The sequence below is a fragment of the Lutra lutra genome, chromosome 4, assembly GCF_902655055.1.
Source record: "Lutra lutra chromosome 4, mLutLut1.2, whole genome shotgun sequence".
Lineage (NCBI taxonomy): Eukaryota > Metazoa > Chordata > Mammalia > Carnivora > Mustelidae > Lutra > Lutra lutra.
This window is the reverse complement of record NC_062281.1, coordinates 156,818,218-156,842,884: the sequence shown is the minus strand read 5'-3', so window position 1 is coordinate 156,842,884 and position 24,667 is coordinate 156,818,218. Positions and strand designations below refer to the sequence as shown.

General features: G+C 36.0%; 1 protein-coding gene across 1 annotated transcript in view; it reads left to right on the top strand.

Moving 5' to 3' along the window:
- The first annotated feature begins 8,977 nt into the window (after positions 1–8,977).
- Positions 8,978–24,667, top strand: part of C4H1orf185 (chromosome 4 C1orf185 homolog) — a 69,582-nt gene continuing 53,892 nt past the window's right edge. Inside the window, exon 1 of the mRNA XM_047728831.1 lies at positions 8,978–9,200. Coding sequence (XP_047584787.1) covers positions 9,173–9,200 — 28 coding nt within the window. The 5' untranslated portion in view covers positions 8,978–9,172. The remainder of the gene's footprint in view (positions 9,201–24,667) is intronic.

Sequence of the window (24,667 nt, the reverse complement as noted above, 5' to 3'; positions counted from 1 at the left end):
AAAAATAATTTTAAACATAAAAGAATTGAGAGAATTTGTTACAAACAGATCCTAGTAAAAAATATTTTAAAAGAGAAATTTCAAGTAGGAAGGAAGTAAACACAGATAGAAGGTCTGTGAGATGTGAAATGAATATGCAAGATGGGATAAATAATTCAAATGTAAGAAAAATAATAAATAATTCTTACCCAAAAAGATAAAGAGATTTTTTTTCTAAGTTTTTTTTTTTTAAGATTTTATTTATTTTGTCAGAGAGAGAGGGAGAGAGAGCGAGCACAGGCAGACAGAATGGCAGGCAGAGGCAGAGGGAGAAGCAGGCTCCCCGCCAAGCAAGGAGCCCGATGTGGGACTCGATCCCAGGACGCTGGGATCATGACCTGAGCCGAAGGCAGCTGCTCAACCAACTGAGCCACCCAGGCGTCCCTTTTTTCTAAGTTTTTATTTAAATTTCAGTTAGTTAACATAGAGTGTAATATTTGCTTTAGGTGTAGAATTTAGCAATTCATCACTTATATATGACACCCTATGCTCATCACAAGTGCCCTCCTTAATCCCCAACACATATTTAACCAATTCCCCTGCTCACCTCCCCTCCTGTAACCCTAAGTTTATTTGTTATGATTAAGAGTCTGTTATTTGGTTTTGCTCTTTTCTCCCTCCTATGTTCATTGATTTCTTTTTCTTTGAATTCCACATATAAGTGAAATGATATGGTATTTGTTTTTCTCTGACTGCCTTAATTTTACTTAATTTTGCCATCCATGACACTGCAAATGGCAAGATTTCATTCTTTTTTATGGCTAAGTAATATTATACTATATTATATTCTTTACCCATTCATCAATTGATGGATATTTGGGCTGTTTCCATAACTTGACTATTGTTGATAATGCTGCTATAAACATTGGGGTGCATGTATCCCTTTGGATCAGTGTTTTTGTATGCTTTGGGTAAATACCTAGTAGTGCAATTGCTGGATCACAGGGTAGTTCTATTTTTAACTCTTTGAGGAAACTCCATACTGTTTTCAGCAGAGTGACTGCACCAGTTTGCATTTCCACCAACAGTGTAAGAAGGTTCCTCTTTTCAGCATCCTTGCCAACAGCTGTTGTTTCCTGTGTAGTTAATTTTAGCCATTCTGATTGGTATAAGGTGATATCTCATTGTAGTTTTGATTTGCATTTTCCTGATGGTGATTAATGCTGAGCATCTTTTCATGTGTCCATTAGCCATCTAATTCTTTGAAGAAATGTTCATTCATGTCCTCTGTCCATTTTTTAACTGGATTATTTGTTTTCGGGGTGTTGAGTTTGATAAGTTCTTTATACATTTTGTATACTAATCCTTTACCAGATATGTCATTTGCAATATCTTCTCCCATTCCAGGGGTTGACTTTTAGTTTTATTGATTATTTCCTTTGCTGTGCAGAAGCTTGTTATCTTGATGAAATCCCAATAGTTTATTTTTGTTTTTGTTTTCCTTTCCCTGGAGACGTGTCTAGTAAAAAGTTGCTATGGCCAAAGCCAAAGAGCTTACTGCCTACATTCCTCTCTAGGATTTTTACGGTTTCCTGTCTCACATTTAAGGCTTTCATCCATTTTTAATTTATTTCTGTATATGGTATAAGAAAGTAGTCCAGTTTCATTTTTTTTTTGTATTTGTTTTTGTTTTTGTTTTTTGCATGTTTCTGTCCAGTTATATTACAAAGCTATAGTGATCAAGACAGTGTGATACTGGCATAAAAACAGACACATAGATCAATGAAACAGAATAGAAAACTCAGAAATGAACCTTCAGAAATATGGGCAATTAATCTTCGACAAAGCAGGAATGAATATCCAGTGGAAAAAAGACAATCTCTTCAACAGATGGTGTTAGCAAACACTGATTTTTAAAAAATAAAAACAACATCATCAGGGTTTAAAAAAGCAGAAAAAGTACATGAAAAATAACATGTAATTCAAGAGAGTTTGATATAAATTATTGTATTGACTCATTTATTCCAGTGCTTGTTTTTATTTTGTCTTTTTTTAAGTTATTTATTTATTTATTTGCCAGAGAGAGAGAGAGAGATCACAAGTAGGCAGGCAAAGAGAGAGGGGGAAGCAGGCTCCCCACTCAGCAGAAAGCCTTACATGGGCCTTGATCTCAGGACTGAGGTCACTACCTGAGCCAAAGGCAGAGGCTTAACCCCCTGAGCTACCCAGGCACACCTTTATTTTGTCTTTATGCTTATATTTCAGCACTTATGGAATAAAATCAAATGTTGACCACTCAAATATTTAGATTAAATAATAAGAATGGACAAAATAGTTAATTATTTGAAGTATTCTAGAATCTCTGTGTTGTTTGGGAAAAGGATAAACATATTAAATAATTTTCATCTTTGATATGCTAAGTATGAATATAAAAATAGAAAAAGTAAGCACTAATATATTAGAGTTAGAGTAGATACTTTCTGAAATAGTAATGGGTAAAAAAATAAAATAACAAAAATTCAGAAGTTGCAAAGAAAATAGAAATAAGAAACAAAAAAGATAAAAGATAACACAAAATAAGACAAACCAAGAATATCAAAAATTGTCATACATAAAAGTGTATAAAAGCTCTGTTAAGAGACAAAGACTGATACAGTGGATGAAAAAATAAAATCTAGCAATACTAGAGGCATATCTAAAACCAAAGAATACAGTAAGGTTAAAAACTAAAGAGATGGAAAACATATACTAGGAAAATATTAACCACCAGAAAGTTAGTATCATTTTACTAATACAAAAATAGGCTTCAATGTAAAATATATTAACAACAGAGAATAACAACATAATTTATCAAAAGTTTAATAATTCTAAATAATTCTTATATGTACCTAAAAAATTATATATATATATATATATATATATATATATATGTGTGTGTGTGTGTGTGTGTGTGTGTGTGTGTGTGTGTATGACATACACATATACGTGGTAATGGTGAATGTACATATATATATATATATACATATATATACATATATACATATTCACCATTACCACGTATATGTGTGTGTGTGTGTGTGTGTGTGTGTGTGTATGACATACATATACACATGACAACAATGGACAGAACTACAAGGAAAAATAAGCAATTCTACCAACACAGTGAAAGATCTTTATTCTTTTTATCGTAAAATGAAACAGATAAAGAGTAATACATGAATGCTTAGTTTATGAATTATTATAAAGTGAATACTCTTGAAACTAGGTAAGAAGAACACACAGTTAGTGTATTTCTCTGACTCCTGTTATTTCCAGCAAGTTCATAGCTAGATCCAGTGGCTTCAGTAGACTCAGTTTCATTCACATGGTCAAGACCATGGGAAATGCTGTGGTCATTCATTAAGAGACACACCATGTCTAGTTGTGATTTAACAACCATTGCTGCCAAATGCTTATAACCATTAATTCACTGAGACTTCCAAAATCCTGATATTCTAATGCTAATATTTCTTTTTTATTTGGTGAAATGCTTCATTAAAGTGATGCTTCTCTTTGTCTATTATTTGGGTACCAAATTATATAGTTCATGCAGGAAAGGAAGGATAAATTCTTGATCTTTCCCTTTATCAAGTTTAAAATCTCATATTTGTTTCCTGTCATGTTCTGAATGTGATCAACTTTTTTTTATCACTATGAACTCATGGATTCTATGAATTTCAGTCTATTGTAATTTTGATCTTCGCTGAAGCTCAATTTGTCCCAAATCTGGCCAGTGGGAACCTCTTCAAATTTAGTCATGTATCCTTTTGATTTGATACTAGTATTCTTTGATAGCTTCCTTGCTATCTGGTATGACAAGATGTTCTAGGCTCATCTTGCACATTTTCTGAACTAAACCACTTTTCTAAGAAGCTCTGGTTTCTTAAAGTGGCAAATGTTAATCCTAGAATACAACCTGGGAATGTGGGTGCTATAGGTGCTCATTATTACTGGGTTGGTCATTTTTCTGTTCCTTTTTAGTGGACAAAACTAATACATACATATATACATACACATATCTAGATGACACCTCACATGTTCATATTAACACTTCCAATTCAAATTTAATACTACGGTGTTTTTATATGACCTCTTCTATCTTCCATATTACTTCTCTATTTTCCCTCTTCCATACTGAGAATCTTGGTTCTCAAAGACATAGGGTAATGAGAGATTTTAACATACTTCTGTCAATAACTGATATACAGATTTTTAAATGCAGTTATATAGAATATGCGAACATAATTCACAAGCTTAATTTACTGAGAATACTTAAGACATTGCAACTTGAACTGAAGAATTCCTGTATCAGTTAGGGTTTCAACAGTAAACACATGGCACACTTGAAAAAAGGATAATTCAATGAGGGTTTATTTATATGGGAATATTTGTAAGATGTAGATACAGGGAAACCCCAAGAAATAGTTCATTAACCCTGAGCTTAATAGTAGCCAAGCTGTCACTACCCAAAAGAGAAAAGGGAAGTTATCATAATTTGGGAGGAAAGAATTATGTTGAATTAGGTATCTTGAAAAGAACAATAGCTGTTAGGCAAGAGACATGGCCATGTGACTTTACAGAAAGTAATCCCCTTGCAGGGAATAATTACCCTGACCTTAGCCTTATCCCACCCTCTAATCTTTTGGGGATCTTTCACCTAGATTACTTACTACAATAATTTCATAACTTGTTCATGCTTCCTCTCTTGTTTTCCCTCAATACATTCTCAGCACAGTACCCAAAATGATCCTATTAAAACATAATAGAGGATCTGGAGAATATGGCAAAGTAGGAATCACCATGAATCTGTCTCCCCACCTAAACGACAATTGCACTGTCAGAATCTGTCTGATATAACTACTTTTGAAACTCTGGAGTCTGTTGAAGGCTTGCAACTCCAGGATAAGGTCTAGACAGGTACATTGTGGTTACTTTTAGTCAATTTTAGCTCTTAGCACAGTAGCAGCTACCTTCTCCCAATGCCCAGACATACGGCAGGAAGCTGTACATGTGTTCTTAAAGCATCTTGAACACAGCTTGTAGGAGCTAGGATGGCTACCTGCCCTCCAAATATTGGTGATTTGAGCTTTGATGACTGATTGCTGCACTTGATCACAAAGGTACAGACAAAGAGTCTGGCAGTCATGTTGTTACATGTTGTTACAACTCCAAGAGTTGCAAGCCCCTCCCACTCTAGCTGAAGTGACTTCCAGGACATTTAAAGGGCTTTGTCCCCCCCACCCCTTTTTTAAAAACCCTTCATTTTTTGCTTTTCTCCTTTCAGTAGCCAGATGTGAAAGACTAGTACATTAAAAAACAACTGAATATATGGAGAAAAATCACAAAGTGACTGTACATGCCCAGAAAAGACTTTAGAAGGCATTAAGTTTACCTGTTAGGCTGATCTTTGGCACAGAAATAGCACAGGAAAAAAAAAAACAATAAAAAGCAAAAAAATCTTTTAAAAATAACAAAAACCAGCAAATCCTGGGGAAAGGAGAGTATCTGATTGACAGAGTTATCACATTATTAGGTTCACTGTCCAATGTTTAGTAACAATAACAACAAAAATCACAAGGTATACATAGAAACAGGAAAGTGTGGCCCATTAAAAGGAAAAAAGGTAAATCAACAGACTCTGTCCCTGAAAAATACTTAATAGGAAATATATTAAAGATTTGAAAACTCTAAAGATGCTGAAAGAAATAAAGGAAGATGTAGAGAGTCAAGAAAGTGATATATGAATAAAACGGAAATATCAATAGATTAAAAAACTAAAAAGAAACTAAAAAGAAATCACAAGGCTGCAAGGACAGTAATTGAAATGAAAAATTCACTAGAGGGATTCCAAGGCAGATTTGATTGAGCAAGCAGAAGAAAGAATTGGTGAACTTGAAGATTGAACAATAGGAATTGTCAAGACTGAGGAACAGAATGAAAAAAAGATTGAAGATAAGTGAACAGAGCCTAAGGGACCTGTGGGACACTACTACTTATTGTGGAAGTCCCAGAAGGATAAGAGACAGAGAAAGGGGCAGAGAGAATATTTGAATAAATAATGGCTGAAAACTTCCCAAATTTGAGGAAAGACATGAACATAAACATTCAAGAAGCTCAACAAACTCCAAGTATAATAAAATCAAAGAAACTCATAACACATTATAATCAAACTTGCAAAAGCCAAAGGGTGAACCTTGAAAGCAGCCAGAGATAAGCAAATTATATAACACATAAGGGATTGCTAATACGATTATCAGCAAATTTCTCATCAGAAACTTTGGAGACCAGAAGGCAGTGGGCCAATATATTCAAAGTGCTAAAAGAAAAAGTCTCAACCAATAATCCTATATCTGACAAAACTGTCATTCAAAAGTGAAGGAGAAATCAAGACATTCTCAGAAAAACGAAAGTTGAGAGTTCATAACCACTATACTTGCTTTGCAAAAAATGCTCAAGGAAATCCTACAAGGTAAAATGAAAGGACACTAGACAGTAACTTGAAGCTGTAAGGAGAACTAAAGATCTCAATAAAGGTAAACACATGGGTAATTATAAAACCTAATATTACTGTAACAATGGTATATAACTTTCTGCTTTCTACAATCTCTGCCTTATTTTTCTGTTTAACATTTATCATCTAAATGTGCAATATATTTTGTTGATATTTATTTGTCTTGTTTACTGCCTTAATCTCCAATCAGAACATAAATCCTTGAAGACAAGGACTTCTCTCTGATTAATCGTAAGTCTCACACAAATAAGAGATCAACAAATATCTGTTGGATTAATGAATGAAAGAATATGGTTTAAGAAGTAATAAAGTTAATCTACATTTTACATACATTAAAAAATGATTAATGTATTTTCACCAGTCTGTATAATGTTGCCCTGAACTATTCACAGTTCAGGAAATGCTAGCCTGAGCTTGCTTAATGATAACATAGAACTCTTCTTATTTCACTAGATGCTCTCTTCTTTTCCTCTACTCTATAGATGGAGCTAAATGAACTTGGGAGGCAAAGGCCAAAAATATGTAGAAATACACAGGCATAGGCTTTAGAACCAAACATGGATTTATATGCCAGATACCCTACCTGATAGTGTAGGGTTTTTAACCTCTATTTGCTTTCACTTTGGAAAGACAGTATGAAATAGTGGGAAAAGTATATTGGTTTAAGAATCCGAGAGTCTTGGATTCCAATGTAGTTGTGGCTTTGGGCAGTTATTTAACATATAACTCAATTTCTTCATCTATGATGTAAAGATAATATCTTCTTAATAGGGTTCTTATAAAAATATACAATAAAGCACCTGGCACAGAAGGTGTAATGTAAATGTTCATTTTGTTGCTAAGATAGGGTAGTCATTAATTTTCTGCCGAAGATAATTTTGTTCACTAGTGAGAAGACATGTGCCCTGGAGGGCTGTTTTTTCCTTTTTATGACTGCTACCCTCCATATGAGTCTAGGATGATTGTGTTTCAGTATTACTAATAACCCATATCACTAGAAATTAAAGCCAGAAGTGTATTTCTATTAGCAAGATTTTACCCACAAATATACATTTCCAAGCGAATGGAAGGCAGAAAGCAAGCACTACCAGCTTACAACATTCCTTTTGCATCCACTTTCTGCTTTCTATTACAGGTGGAATCTCATTTTAATGAATACCATTTTAAAACATCTGTTTCTGCGTACTGAGGCTATTTTGTGTTCTAGCAGATGGGCCACAGGAACTGTGCTTTGTTGACTTGGCTAAAACAATCTAAAAAATGAAAATTCTTTCCTTTACAAGTACTGTTTATGCAGAAATAAGCATTTTAATAAGAGGTAATTATCATTTGTAAGTGATATACCCTGGCCAAGCTACTTCCAAGAGAAGAGAACTGGGCTGTGGGTGGGTGGAAGGCAAAGTGGATTGGAAAGCAAGAGAAAATTAGAGAAAAATGGAGCAAAAACCTCAAGTTAGCTCTGTTGGAAAGTACAGACCTTCAGCCAGAACTCCACTTGTAACCTTTCTTCTTCCAGGGTTTACTACACATGTTGCTCCTCTACCAAGACTTTCCAATTCTCTCTAGATGTATAACTCAGATCTCTGTCTCCTGTGTTCACACTTGTCCTGAATCTTTTGTAGTAGCATTTACCAGTGTTCATCTTACATTTTTAAAAATAATTGTTTTGTGCTCTGTCTCTTCCTTCCACCAAGAATGTGAGCTCAGATTTCTAGACCAAAGATTGATTCAGCTTGCATGACCAATACCTAGCACAGCTTAATTCAGAATAGATGTTTAATAAATTGGATTTAATAGATATGAAGTATTGATATACTCCAATCGAGTGTTTTTACCTATTTTGGATGCTCCCTGGGAGCAAAAAAAAATGTTTCATTGCCACAGGATTTGACACATAAATGCTCAGTGCCAGTGTCCGTTGAAAAATTGCTGAAATCAATATATCAAAGTTGGTAAAAACACAAATCAGATTTTTAACGTTTAATTTCTCTTAGGACTTTGATGCATAAATAAATCTACTACACGCTGCTGAATTAAATGCTGATAGCAAGTGATTAGAATATACTGTGTGCCCTGGAAGACCCAGTTTAAGGCTCTTAATTCTCACCACCAGAGGTGGAGGCCAGGGACAAATCGAAGCTCCCCAGTACAGGGACTCAGAGGGCTTGGCACACCACTGGGTTTGGTGGGCTGCGGAAGCCAAGGACAGAATGGGGACTGCAGAAATTGACTCGAAGGGGCCCACTGGGAGCACACTGGAAGGCTTGGTCCTCTTCCCTCTGATTACATCAACCCAGAAGCTGGTGCCAACTTGCACAACTATCCGCGTAAGGTTACAACTTTGGAAGCCCGGGCCCTAACTTTACCGTTGTCTAGCCCTGACCCTCACCTGTGAGGCTCCTGCTTCTGGCGGCAAGGCTCCACCTTCCTGGCGAGGCACCGCCCAATCCCCCGAAAAGCTAGAGGAAATCTCACCTCCCAGCTGCCCATAGAGCTGCGGCCGGCCGCAGGAGCAGTGGTTGATGGTGGTTATGCAGGTCCTTGCTTGCTCCAGCCGAATCTCGTTTCTTTCTTCATTCTTTCCGCCCTAGCAAGTTTCAAAACTTCTGAAAAATTGACCCTGCTCTTCTCGCTCCTGTGGACATGGGCTTCAGTGGAGTCGTCAATGCAGGTCTGAGAAGGGGCACCCTCATTTTCTCTCGCTCCCTTTTTGGTACTCAATGGGCTTTGAAATTTTGTAGTTGATGACCGTTTTCTGACCTAGAGTCCCTGGAAGACTCTGGGCTTTCGTTAACTCTTCTGGCTTGCTATGAGGAGCCTCTTGTCCTGTTTGTAAGGGTAAGGTCAGAAATTTCTTAAAAGGATGAGGAAAGTGCTAAATCTAAAAATGTTCTGGCCCTTCCAGAATAGTCTTTGGAATAATGAGATAATCCTGTTTACCCTTCCTTACATCTGAACACTTTCCAGAAAGAAACCAACTTCCTATCACGTGCAAATTAAGGTAAAATCGAAGAGTCTCTCCTTTGTATGTGAGCTTACTTTTGCAGGGGCCTTAATGGTAACAAAGTGTAAGCACTTTCATTGTACACAGTAGTATCTATGGCTAACTTATTCCAGGATTAGGATTTGCTGAACCTTATGAACAAATAAAGCTAGAACATGTTTTTCTAAATACAATTCATTTTATTCACGTATATTCTAAGTTAGTATTTTACTCTTGAACCTCTATATTCCCACTATTCTCTGAGTTTATGCCACATATAAACTTAGTTGTGAGCCTTCTTAGTGTGCTTAGTGAATAGGAAAGAGAGAATTTAAAACACCTTAGAAGTTGGTATAAATATAATAAAATATGGGTTATGTTAATTCAGATGGACCTAAGCTCATTATTTATTAGCAATGTATGACTTTAAGCAGCTTCTTTTTTTTTTTAAGATTTTATTCATTTATTTGAGAGAGAGAGAGAGAGAGAGCATGAGAGGGGAAACGGTCAGGGAGACGTAGACTCCGGATGTGGGACTCAATCCTGAGACTCCAGGATCATGTCCTGAGCGAAAGGCAGTTGCTTGACCAACTGAGCCACCCAGGTGCCGGACTTCAGGCAGCTTTACCTTAAATTGGGTTTCCCCACAGCTAAAACTCTGAGGCAAGGATAGGAATACAAAGAAATTTGGGAAGCATAGTGAGAAAATGAAACAAGGAAGGAAGGAAAGCCAATAAAGTGTGTTAATGAGCAGGTTACCACTGAGGGAAATTGGTACTTAATTCTACTGGTGATCCTTTAGAGGCTATATAGAATAAAACTCAGAATTATTTCACTGAGGGACAAGAAAACTGGGATCTTTACCTACCAATTCCCCTCCCTCAGTGGTTAAGGGTTATTCTTGGGAGTCTTAACTCACTGGTACTTCCCTCAAGTAGCATGCTTCTGTTGATTGAGAAAACTTTCAGGCAGAAAGATGATTGAAATAGGAAACCATTAGTATAAACTAATGGAAATTGCCACATATGGGCAGGCCCTGATGATGTCTGATACATTCATTAAGTCTTAGTTTGTTCCTCTGCAAAAGAGATGATAATTAGAGATTATAACTAGAGTGATATTAAGTTCCTAGCCTGATAAAAAAGAACCCTAAAAAAATCTTTGTATATGTTAATATAATAATGTTTAATAATAATAGTTAAGTACCTCTTTTTTAAAATTAATTAATTTATTTTTTTATTTTCAGCATAACAGTATTCATTGTTTTTGCACCACACCCAGTGCTTCATGCAATCCGTGCCCTCTCTAATACCCACCACCTGGTTCCCCCAACCTTCCACCCCCTGCCCCTTCAGACCCCTCAGATTGTTTTTCAGAGTCCATAGTCTCTCATGGTTCACCTCCCCTTCCAATTTCCCTCAACTGCCTTCTCCTCTCCATCTCCCCTTGTCCTCCATGCTATTTGTTATGCTCCACAAATAAGTGAAACCATATGATAATTGACTCTCTCTGCTTGACTTATTTCACTCAGCATAATCTCTTCCAGTCCCATCCATGTTGCTACAAAAGTTGGGTATTCATCCTTTCTGATGGAGGCATAATACTCCATAGTGTATATGGACCACATCTTCCTTATCCATTCGTCCGTTGAAGGGCATCTTGGTTCTTCCCAGTTTGGCGACCGTGCCATTGCTGCTATAAACACTGGGGTACAGATGACCCTTCTTTTCACTACATCTGTATCTTTGGGGTAAATACCCAGTAGTGCAATGGCAGGGTCATAGGGAAGCTCTATTTTTAATTTCTTGAGGAATCTCCACACTGTTCTCCAAAGTGGCTGCACCAACTTGCATTCCCACCAACAGTGTAAGAGGGTTCCCCTTTCTCCACATCCCCTCCAACACATGTTGTTTCCTGTCTTGCTAATTTTGGCCATTCTAACTGGTGTAAGGTGATATCTCAATGTGGCTTTAATTTGAATCTCCCTGATGGCTAGTGATGATGAACATTTTTTCATGTATCTGATAGCCATTTATATGTCTTCAGAGAAGTGTCTGTTCATATCTTCTGCCCATTTTTTGATACGATTATCTGTTTTGTGTGTGTTGAGTTTGAGGAGTTCTTTATAGATCCTGGATATCAACCTTTTGTCTGTACTGTCATTTGCAAATATCTTCTCCCATTCTGTGGGTTGCCTCTTTGTTTTGTTGACGTTTCCTTTGCTGTGCAGAAGCTTTTGATTTTGATGAAGTCCCAAAAGTTTATTTTGGCTTTTGTTTCCTTTGCCTTTGGAGATATATCTTGAAAGAAGTTGCTGTGGCTGATATCGAAGAGATTACTGCCTATGTTCTCCTCCAGGATTCTGATGGATTCTTGTCTCACGTTGAGGTCTTTTATCCATTTTGAGTTTGTTTTTATGTAAGTACCTCTTTTTATTTTTATTTTTTATTGTAGTTGACATACTATGTTACATTAGTTTCAGTTGTACAACGCAGTGATTCTACAACTCTGTACATTATGCTTTGTTCACAAGTGTAGCTACCATTTGTCACCATACAATGTTATTACAATACTGTCGAGTATATTCCCTTTGTTGTATGTTTCATCCCATAACTTAACTCATTCCATAACTGGGAGACTGTACCTCTTACTCCTCTTTACCCATTTGCACATTTCACTCCCCGGCCCCTGACTCTGCCAACCATCAGTTCTTTTTAAAATTTTTAGCACACATTAATATTTAATTGTGGTGCCACTCTCTTGTGGAACATATTTCTGTTTCCTTTCATGTACTTATAGTCACACTTACTAAAAGTTACCTGTCATGTTACCTAGAAGAGTTCCTAAATTCTTTAGGTAACTCTTTGATTTTTAAGTACTCTGTTCCTTCCCCTGGTATTATTTGTTTCCCCACTAGACCATGGTGAGAACAAAGACAGTGTAATTTATGCTTCAACAAAAGTGTATGAAGCACTGTGACAAATGTGGGATCATAAATATTAAAAAGAAAGCCCCACTCTCAGGATTTTATTGTCCAGGTTGGGTATAAACCAAAAGTTAAACAACTAAAATATTTTATGACACCTTGATAAAGGTAAACCTGAAGTTTTATAGAAGCAAATAGGAGGAGTTAACTCCAGAATTTAGTCTGGAAGGATACAAACCAGACTGTTAATGATAGCTATCTGTGGAGAAGAAAGTGTATGTGTGTATATGTGTGGTATTTGGAGGAAAGAGGTAAAGATAAAGGAATAGTTAACTTTTTACTCTGTTGCATTGTGTGAATCTTTTTAAAGAATGTGTACTTATCACTTGCTTGTGCAATTAAAGAAAAAAAAAGTTCATGTGATAAAGAGGTTGAAGGGATACCAGAAGGAGGAAATAATAGCACAGAGACTTTAGTTCAGGAGAATTCATTATATTCAGGGAGGTACAGGACACACTGTATGGTTGTCCCATAGTGAGCCTAAAAGGAAGTGTCATGAAATCAAATTAGAGAGTTAGATTTGGGCCAACCCAATTTTGTAGGCTATTACAGTAGGCAAACAGAAAAGCATGAGAGCATTAGCCAGCAAAGGTGAGGGAGGAAGGTATGGAGGGTACCAGAGATAAGAGGTAAAAGCTACTAACTTGATGTGTAGATACGGAAGGTAAATGAGCCCTGTCTCAACTGAGTTATTTAACCCTAGTGCCCTAAGGCATCTATTGTATATAATGGATTAATTACCTATTATGCATCTGGAATAGTATTAATTATGTACTGACCCTTGGAAAAATCAAGAAATAATTGTTTTTTGTATTCAAATAAAGGTCCTAGATTGACAAAGGCCTTGGTAATTGTGCGGAAGATAGTTTTTTTTTTTTAATTTTCTAAAATATATCCTATATGTGTAGAAGCAAATATGAGTTTAGTTTTCAGTATATCGAATTTGAGGTATTTATTGGACATTTGGAAGGAGAGATGGGATAGCTAGTTGAGTAAAAGATTATGGACCTTACAGTGGAGACCTAGACTAGAAATAAGGTTTAATGAGTCATCAGCATATAGATGTTGTAATTGAAGTCATAGGTTCAGATGGGTCACCCAACTACTGTGAAGGAAAAATACCCCAGATATTTAAAATAGAATCTGAGGGAACTATGACATTTGGGAGATGGGCATTAGAAGATGTGTTTGATAAAACTAAAGCAAGAAATGGAAACTTGAAAAAACTTATGGCATGGAAGCAAAGAAGAAAAGAATTACACGAATGAGGGAGGGATCAACTAACTGTGTCAATACTGTAGAAAAGTGTCCATTGGCCATGGTAATATGGAGATCAATGTGGACTTTAGTGAGAGCAGCTTTGGAAGAATGTATGGGTAGAAGTAAAAGAGTGAGTTGAAAGTGAATAGGAAGTGAGAAAGCAGAGACAGTGAGAGTGAACAACTGTTCAAGAGGTTTGTCCATGAGGAATAATGAACGGTTTATTCGTCTTAAAGGAGAAAGAGGCTTTGAATGTTTATATGTGAAGGGAAAAGATCGATAGGGAAAGAAGAGGAAGAAACAGTACAGAAGGAAGAGAGAAGCGATGGATTAGTGGTTTCTGAGCTTGGATGGAACATTAAGCCATAGATAGAAGGGAGAGTCTTCAACCAAGACTAGAAAGAAATACTAATACAGATTAAATTACAAGTGGTTTGGAGGAAATTAAAGGAGTCTTGGCCTAATGCCTCCAAATTTCTCTATGAAATAAGGAATTGGGTCATCTGCTGAGCTAGTGGGAGAAAGATTAAGTGAGAGCTTGAATAAAAGAATGAAATTTTGGAATAGTTACTGAGGGGAATGAGAAGAGAAGAAAGGAACCAAGACTTGCTGAAGATCTAATATATGGTAGCATGTATGGTGAAAGCTTTAAATACATTACTGCATTTAATTATAATGATTATCATTCTTTATATATCCAAAAAAAGAATAAACACCTTGCTCATTTCTCGCAGCTAGTAAGTAACAGAGCCAGAATTTGAACCCAAAGTTTTTCTAGCTTTAGATCCTGTGACCGATAGACCTCTAGGGTTTAACAAGACCCAATGTAGTACTATTTAATTTGTGGACTATGAGATTTTGTGATGGATAGGGGGAAAAGTAGAGCTAGAAGTAAAGCCAGAGAGTAATAATAAATTGGGGGGAAATGGGATGGTCAGGGGTTTAGGAATATCAAGGAGGGAGAATTAAAATTATGGTAGGATTAGTAGTAAAAGCTGGAATAATGATCAGAGAAAAGTGTATTATGGTCAAAGACTAGAACATAGGAGTTAAAATTTCAGAGGTGAAGGAGATTGGGACTGAAGTGTGGTGAAGGTGAGAAAGAGCATGGACAGTAGGGGGAGTGATTAACTAGCATTTATTAAGCTTTTAATTTACTAGATGCTATACTAAGCACTTTATATACATTATCTTACTTAAGCCTTACAGTCCTTAATAAGGTAGATACTATCACTATTTGCATTTGCTAGATGAGGTGGTTTTGACTATTATTTTCCTAAATTAAACTAATGGGATCAGATTTTCATCAGGCCACTTTTATGGTTAATTTTATGGTTAATTTTCTTACTACATTTTATGGTTTTTTTAATGGTTAATTTTCTTACTACATCCTTCCTTCCTCCCCCACCATTTTATCCATTCCCCCACCTTCCCTCTGAGAGAATCATCAGTTTATTCTCTATAGTTAAGAGTCTGTTTCTTGGTTGGTCTCTCTATCTCTTTTTTTCCTTTGCTCATTTGTTTTGTTTCTTAAATTCCACATATGAGTGAGATGATATGGTATTTGTCTTTCTCTGATTGACTTATTTTGCTTAGCATTATACTCTCTAGCTCTATCCATGTTGTTGGAGATGGCAAGATTTCATTCCTTTTTATGGCTGAATTGTATTCCACCTCTTCTTTATCCATTCATCAATCAATGGACACTACAGTATTCATAGTTTGGATACTGTAAATAATGCTGCAATAAACATGGGGGGTGTATCCCTCTGAATCAGGGTTTTTGTATGTTGGGAGGAAATTCTCAGTAGTGTGGCTACTGGATTGCAGGGTAGTTCTATTTTTAACTTTTTGAGGAACTTCCATACTGTTTTCTACATTGGCTGCACAAGTCTGGATTCTCACCAAGAGTGCAAGAGGGTTCTTTTCTCTCTATAGCCTCGCCAACACTTGTTGTTTCTTATTTTTGCTTTCAGCCATTCTGACAGGTGTGAGGTGATATCTTATTGTGGTTTTGATTTGTGTTTCTCTGATGATCAGTGGTGTAGAACATATTTTCATGTGTCTGTCTGCCATCTGGATGTCTTCTTTGGAGAAATGTCTGTCCAAGACTTCTGCCCATTATTTATTTATTTGAGAAAGAGAGTGAGAGAGAGAGAAAGAGTGAGAGAGTAGGAGGGAGGGAGGGACAAAGAAAGAGGGAGAAGCAGACTCCCTGCTGAGCAGGGAGTTCAATGCAGGGCTCAGTCTCAGGACCCCAAGATCGTGACCTGGGCTGCGGTCAGATAAGCTTCAGGGACTGAGCCACCCAGGTGCCCCTGCCCATTTTTTAATTGGACTATTTGTTTTTTGGGAGTTGAGTTATATAAGTTCTTTACATATTTTGGATATAACCCTTTATCAGATATCTTCTCTCATTCTGTAGGTAGCCTTTTAGTTTTGTTGATTGTTTCCTTTGCTGTGCAGAGCTTTATTATTATAATTATTATTTTAAAATTTAAACTCTAGTTAGTTGACATACTGTTCAATATTGGCTTCAGGAATAGAGTTCAGTGGTTCATCACTTGAATATAACACCCAGATCTGAGCATAACAAGTGTCCTCCTTAATTCCTATCACTTATCTATCTCACCCCCCACTGCCCTCCCTCTATCAACCCTCAGTTTGTTTTCTATAGGTAAGAGTCTCCCATGATTTGTTTTACCCCACCTCTCTTTTCTTTCCCCCTCCTGAATGTTCATCCATTTTGCTTCTTAAATTCCACATATGAGGGAAGTCATATAGTATTTTTCTCTCTCTGTGCAGCTTTTTATTTTGATGTAGTCCCAATAGCTTATTTTTGCTTTCATTTTTCTTGCTGCAGGAGACCTACCTAGAAAAATGTTGCTATAGCCAATGTCAGAGAAATTACTGGCTATACTCTCTTCTAGAATTTTTATGGTTTCAGGTCTCACATTTAGGTCTTTAATCCATTTTGAATTTATTTTTGTGTGTGATGAGGGAAAGTGGTCTGGCTTCATTCTTTTTCATGTGACAGTCCAGTTTTCCCAACATCATTTGTTGAAGAGATTGTCTTTTTCTCATTGTATATTCATTCATCCTTTGTTGAAGATTAATTGGCCAAGTAATTGTGAGTTTACTTCTGGGTTTTCTGTTCTATTTCATTGATCTATGTGCCTTTTTTTTTTTTTTTTTTGCTTAAAACATTAGGCATTTATTTTTCTCAAGTAACAAGTCTTGAATATGTTATAAGTTTTTACTTTCAACATCAAGTGGTCACATATCTAAGGGATGAATAAAGGATTTATCACAGTTATTGCATAACATATTTCTCACATAGTTCTATTCAGATGCTTTCTCCCATTCTTTCCATCCAGTTTTTCTCTTCAGTTAGCATTTGCTTGTATGCCTTAAAGAATGAGAGTTCACTAAAAACTATTGCACATGGACATTACTAGTTTTATCCAGCATGAATGCTCTCCTGATGCCGCCAAAGGGTTAAGAGCTTACTGAGAACATGTCCACACACATTGCATCAATAAGGCTTTTTGCCAATATGAACTCTCTTTTGCACAGTAAGATTACATCTTACACTGAAGGTTTTCCCACATTGATCACACTCGTAGGGTTTCTCTCCAGTGTGAGTTCTTCTGTGTATTGTAAGGGATACATGCTTCCTAAAAGCTTTTTCACACTCAGTATACCGAAGGGTTTCTTTTCCCTGGTGTGCTTTTTCATATGTCTCTTATGATATCTATGAGATAGGAGACCACCAAAGGCTCTCCCACATTCCTTACACTCATATTGTTTCATTCTCATGTGAATTTTCTTGTACAAAGTGAGGAAAGATTTCACTCCGATGGCTTTCCCAAACTGATTAAATGCGAAAAATTTCTCTCCAGTGTGAATTCACACGTGTTCTTTAAGGCATGAATGATCCCTGAAGGCTTTCCCATAGTCATTGCATGTACATCGTTTCTCTCCAACATGCATTTTCTTGTGCACATTAAGACTACAGCTCATTTTGGGGGCCTGGGTGGCTCGGTGAGTTAAGCCTCTACCCTCAGTTCAGGTCATGAACTCAGGGTCCTGGGATCAAACCCCGCATCCGGCTCACTGCTTGGCAAGGAGCCTGCTTCCCCCCTACTCTGTGCCTGCCTCTCTGCCTACTTGTGATCTCTGTCTGTCAAATAAATAAATAAATAAATAATCTTTAAAAAAAAAAGATATTTGCAAAAAAAGACTACAGCTCATTCTAAAAGTTCTCCCACACGGATCACACTTGTTAGGTTTCTCTCCAGTATGTATCCACAGGTGTGTCTTCAGGGACGAGGGACTACTTAATGCTTTTCCACAGTGGCTATACTCAACACATTTCTCTGCAGTGTGGGTTGTCTTATGTTGTGTAAGGTTTGAAAGAATACTGAAGGTTTTCCCACAATCATTGCAGGCATAGGGCTTCTCTCTGTTATATATTATCTTGTGCATGGTAAGCCTAGAGCTTCTACTGAAGGTTTGCTGCACTGATCACATCTGTAGGGTTTGTCTCCTTTTTTTTTAATTTTTATTTTATTTTGTAGGGTTTGTCTCTTGAATGAATTCATTCATGTAGTCTTAGAAGTGAACTATCTCTGAAGGTTTTACCACACTCTGAAGGTTTTTCAAAGGGCTTCCCCCCAGTGTGAATTCTCTTGTGCCATGTAAGATAAGAGGTTGAACTGTAGACTTCCCCACATTGGTTGTATTTAAAAGGATTTTTTCCACTGTGGGTTCTTATGTGCAATACAATGGATGAATGGTTCTGTAATACCTTACCACACTGGCTACATTGAAAAGATTTCTCTCTAATGCAAGTTTTTTCATGCTTAAGTTAGAAGATTGAATTTAAGACTTTCCTAGAGTCAGTGCATTCATAGGATTTCTCTTTTGTATGTTGTCTCTTTTGTACAGCTAAGAAAGAACTGATGAAGGCATTTTTATAATTTTTATAGTTATTGAATTTTTCCCCAGAAAGAATGCTCTCATGAAGGCATTGATGGAGTTTCTCTCCAGGATAAATTCTCTGGTTCCGAATGATGCTAGATTTCATGCTCAAGGCAATTTTATTCTGTTTAGTGCATCTGCCTCCATGAGTTTGCTTCTTCCTCTTGCCACTGAGTGTTTCTGTCTCCAAAATTTCTTGTTTATGTTATGCTTGTTTGGTTTTAAGGAGAACTATCCCATTTGAAGAGCTATTTTGGTGATTTCTTGTCTCTGTTTTCATTTCCTCTTCTTGTTCCATCTGGGTGATCAGAGTGGGTTTGCTGAGCTACTTTTCCAGAGATGACAAGTTTCTGTAGTTCTCCAGCATGACATCTCTGTACAGTTTTCTTTGCTGTGAATTCAACAATGCCCATTCCTCCTGGGGGAAGTCCATGGCCACATCCTCTAAGGTTACTGAGTTCTGTAATGCAGAGTAGATATTTTCCACCTCAGTGATCCTCTCATGGGTACCAGCAGAGTCTAATATAGCAGACAAAAGTGTGGCCATCATTTTGCTAGTCTGTGAATAAATATGCCCAGGATGCTCTTCTTGTTTCTGTTGGTCCACTGCAGGCAGACTCAAGACATAGAGAAATGCATAGATCAGTGAGGTAAGGGTTTGAGCAAGGCTGCTGATCACATACTCCTCAGCTATAGCATGCTTTCAATCTCTATGTATCTATTTTTATGCCAATACAGTACTGTTTTAATTACTACTGCTTTGTAATATAACTTGAAATCTGGAATTGTGACATCTCCAGTTTTTTCTCTTATTACATTCTTCAGCAGATTTTTTTTCCCAATGTCATTTCTGACCAATGCTTAGAACTTTATGAAATAATTTTAATTATAATAATTAATGATTTAATATTATGTAAAAAGTGATTTTTAAAACATCTGCTTTATTATGTTATAATTATGTTTTATTATGGTTTTCAGATCAAATAAAAGGGAAACAATATCAGTGCTGAAAAAAAAACTACTTACATTAGGCAGCTATCATCTTTAAATTCAGAGCAGGCCATACTTCAAAGAATTTAATTTATTAGAGTATTGGGGAGAAAAATGATTTGGTGGATGTTAGAAAAACAAAGAGTTCCAACAAAAAATATGAAATAAAGGTAAAATTGGCAACAGAAACTTTTATCTGGAATTATTTAAAAAATCAGTTTATAAATTAAAAAGTATCAGAGAAAATGTAGAAATATCTATTTTTAAAAGATAAGAAAAAAGAAACAGTTCTACTTAAACATCAAAAGTGATTTTGGGATTATAAATTTGAGGAAACACAGAGGTATAGATTACATATTACAAAGGAATTTTAAATAACTTTAAGAAAGAAGACAATTGAAAAGAATACTAATTCATTTGTGAATATCTTCTCCCATTCCGTGGGTTGCCTCTTTGTTTTGTTGACTGTTTCCTTTGGTGTGCAGAAGCTTTTGATTTTGATGAAGTCCCAAAAGTTCATTTTCGCTTTTGTTTCCTTTGCCTTTGAAAGACTATACTTTCAGGGATCATTTCTATAGTTTGTTGTTTCCTTTGCCTTTGGAGACATGTTTTGAAAGAAGCTGCTATGGCCTGTGTCAAAGAGGTTACTGCCTATGTTCTCCTCTAGGATTTTGATAGATTCCTGCCTCATGTTGAGGTCTTTTATCCATTTCAAGTTTATTTTTGTGTATGGTGTAAGAGAATGGTTGAGTTTCATTCTTCTATACATAGCTGTCCAATTTCCCCAGCACCACTTATTGAAGAGACTGTCTTTTTTCCATTGTATATTATTTCCTGCTTTGTCAAAGATTAGTTGGCCATATCGTATGGAGCACTGGGTGTGGTGCATAAACAATGAATCTTGGAACACTGAAAAAAATTTTAAATTAAAAATAAATAAATTAAATAAAGGATATTTCAGAATTTTAAAAAAGAATACTAATTAACATACTTTAATAAATTTTAACAATATCATCTGACACATAATTAGTATATGCATTGAGGAAAGAACATGGGAATTAAAAAGACTTAGTAAGCATCTCAGTATTAAATTTAACCAATGCTCTTCAGGATGATGAAAACAATGATTTCAAACTAAAAATGAAACAGAAATTATGTTTTTAGTACATTGCTAACATCTCTTAACTCAAAGTTAATTTATCTGAGTTTCAGAACATAGATACCATATGATTTGTTTCAGTCATTGCATTTAAAAAATGTTTTATATGTTATACAGAAAAATAAAGGAAAAACACCCACAGTGTTTTGTTTAAAGCACGTCATGAAGGATTATGATTTTTAAGTAGTTTCATAAATGGTAGAAACACTTGGCAGGTGTTCTCAGAATTATTATTTACCAAAATTTGATCAAACTGGAAAGCAGAAGTCCTTCATTCTTCTTAACCTCTGTGAAACAAAAATCAACCAAAGTTCAAAAGAGCCACCAAGTTACAGAAAATGTAGGTTTGGTTATAATAGGATAAGCATACAAAAGGTAACTCAAAAAAGCGTTGGATATAGCATATAACAGATTTGGAATAGTTATTCATTTTATTAAAAAAGCAAAAAAAAAGTAGAGCAGTTTAGAATTTATTCAAGAAAAGATAAAATTCCCATTTCATTAAAATTGGCAATAGCTATGATCTTTCAGAACATCTTGAAAGAACTTCACTCAGATCTACAAAATAATAGGTTTATTTTTTAAAAAGATTTTATTTATTCATTTATAAGAGAGAGAGGTCACAAGTAGGCAGAGCAGCAAGCAGAGGTAGTGAGAGAGAAGTAGGCTCCCTGCTGAGCAAGGAGCCTGATGAGGGACCAGACCCCAGACCCTGGGATCATGGCCTGAGCCAAAGGCATATGCTTAAGCGACTCAGCTACTCAGGTGCCCCAAAATAACAAGTTTCTAAGGCCAAATGGAAGATGTCATGAAAAAATCAAAAGTCATATATAATGAATTTAAATTGATGTGGCAAAGATGAATCACAAAAGAGGTATCTAAAGTAAAAAATACTCTGAAAAGAAACAAAATGTAAATCTAGAATGTGATCTAGAGTCAACATCACATTTGAGTTATTAAATGCTATTCAAATGATGCAAATAGATCAAAAAGAGTAATCACTACATTTATTGGAAAATTCATGGCAGTCTTCTAACAAGTCAGATATATTATTAAAAGCTAGAAAAACTATAGTTTCTCATAAATATCTTTTATTCAAAGATTTATTTATTTATTTATTTGACAGGTAGCGATCACAAGTAGACAAAGAGGCAAGCAGAGGAAGAAAGGAGGAAGCAGGCTGATCCCAGGACCCTGGGATCATGACCTGAGCTGAAGGCAGAGGCTTTAACGCACTGAGCCACCCAGGTGCCCCATATCTTCTTTTTTTAAACTACAGAAATGAAGCATCAGAGGGAAACAAAGGAACATTTTTCACAAATGTAGAATTTTCTTCTGATGGATTTAAAATTGAAAGCCAAAAAGTCTTATCCCAGATAAAGAAGATGAGAAAACTTACAGTTAATTTTGCATGCTCCTTAATGAGATGGAATATTCATCATCAAAATTGAACTTTCATAAGCCTTCTCCTTCAAGTTCCTTAAATAAAAGAAAGAAGTGTTCCACAGATGATCAAACAGTCATAATAACTGTTGGTAAGCTTTAAATCACAGTGTTTTTCCTCTAATGGAGTATGCATTGTTAGTATTTTTATTATGTTATTTATTAATACTCTAAGGTTTGAACAAGTAGTCTATAGGCTATGTATTTGTCCAACAATTTCACAGACTATACTTTTGACAGTAAAGCAGTCATACAATTTTCATTATTTAGGCTTATGTCATTACACTGAAATATATCCCAGGTTGTAGAGAAAAGCTTCTGAAGACATTATTTCTCTGTGTGTAATATAAAAAAAAAAAACTGTCATGAAGAATATGAACACCTGAGACTGCCATACTTATCTGGAGTGAGAAATGAAGGATCAAAGTAGATTTCCCCACTCCCCAAAACTTCCTTCAGTTTTATGTGTGATGGTACTGTACATAACAGGGACCTCTTTAAATAAGAGGTTAAGCAGAGTGTAAGGGAATCTCATAGTGAAGTTATAACAAGTCTCCTTTCTAGCAACAAATTATTCTCTTTTGAAAAAAATATTTGGAACAATTTTGAAATGCTTATGACCATTTCTCTTTCATTACACTAAAACATAATACAGTTTCCCCTACAGTTAAGCTGACAATGCCCCTTTACCCCTTTAGTGTACATTTGATAACATGGAAGATTAAAGTAGGTCTGTTTAGTAGGCCAGATGAGTTCCAGGAGAGATTTTCTTTTTTTCCCTGTCACTTACTCTTAAGTTATCCTACACTGATGGAAAAAGGAATGAAAATGCTCCCCTCTCTTTTGAATGAACATACAAGGAAGCCCAAACAAGATTCAATTAGTTCTGTATTCCAGTTTTACAATGATAAAATCCAAATCACACAGAATATACATGTGAGAGATGAAAAGTTGAGCATGGTACCCTAAATCCAGCTTCCCTTGCACAAAGTATATGCCTGGAGCAGCACTGCTTCTCTTGGACACTCCTTCTACCTTTAAAAAATACCCCATGAAGACCTTTGTTTCCTGCATCCAAGGTGAGAGGATTACACAGGGCATGTATACCAGGGGAAAGGAATCGTATTCGTGTTCTTAGTAGCGTAATTTTTAGATATTTTTATGCTAAAAGAGCATCTGTCTCTGTTGACCTTGAGATGTATTTCAAAGCCTTCTTCTGTTAACTTTGCCTTTGCAGGTGCCATACCCCATTGCTTCCTCCTGATTCTTGAAGGTTTTTGGTGGTGGTGGAGTGTAATAAAAGCTTTCTGCACCTAGAACTCATAGAACTAAAACTCATAAACTTAAAGAGTTTACCATCTAGTGGGAGAGAAAATTTCCCAGCGACAGGAGTTCCTGAATTTCCTTAAAGAAAAGGGGTTTAAGAATTAGCCAGTTGGTGGGTATCATGGAGGGCACGTATTGCATGGAGCATTGGGTGTGGTGTATAAACAATGACTTCTGTTATGCTTAAAAGAAATTAAAAAAAAAAGAATTAGCATTCTCGGGGTGCATGGGTGGCTCAGTTGGTTAAGCGTCTGCCTTCAGCTCAGGTCATGATCTCAAGATCCTGGGATCCAGCCCCACGTTGGGCTCCCTGCTCAGCAGAGAGTCTGCTTCTCCCTCTCCTTCTGCCCCTCCTCCAACCCCTGCTCATGTTTGCTCTCTCTGTCCCTCTCTCAAATAAATAAAATCTTTTTTTAAAAGAATTAACATTCTTACGGGAATTGAGGCATTCTCATTAGAAGTGAGGCTTAAGGTATGAAATGGACAGGGTCATTTGAAATTAAGGATAGTGGTAGATGGGGTTGAAAACTTGAGCAAAATGAAGAAAGATCAGAATATCTTCAGTGGAGAATAAGGAATTAAAAATCTGCATAATTCATTGAATTTAGTTTATGTCACTAAAAAATAGGCAAAGCAGAAGTCATCAGAGAAATCATTGTTTCTAAAGCCTCTGACTAACCATATAAGCCATTTGATCATAGAACCTCATTTTTATTTATTATTGAGAATAAAAATTCTCATTCTTCATTTAGTTATGTTCTATAAAGTTGCTGTGAACACTGAATTAACAAATACTGAACCATTGCTCTCAAGGAAAAATACAGGGTTAGGTCCCTGCAAGCTTCTGATTATGTTTTTATCAACCAGTAAATACATAGTTTTGTTTTATGTGTGTTTTTATTTAAAGACGCCATATAAGGGATTGTTAGTTGATTCATTAACATTGAACTCTGCCAGCAGCAGCACTATAATTCATAGCTGAATGAAAATTACCTACCACACACATTT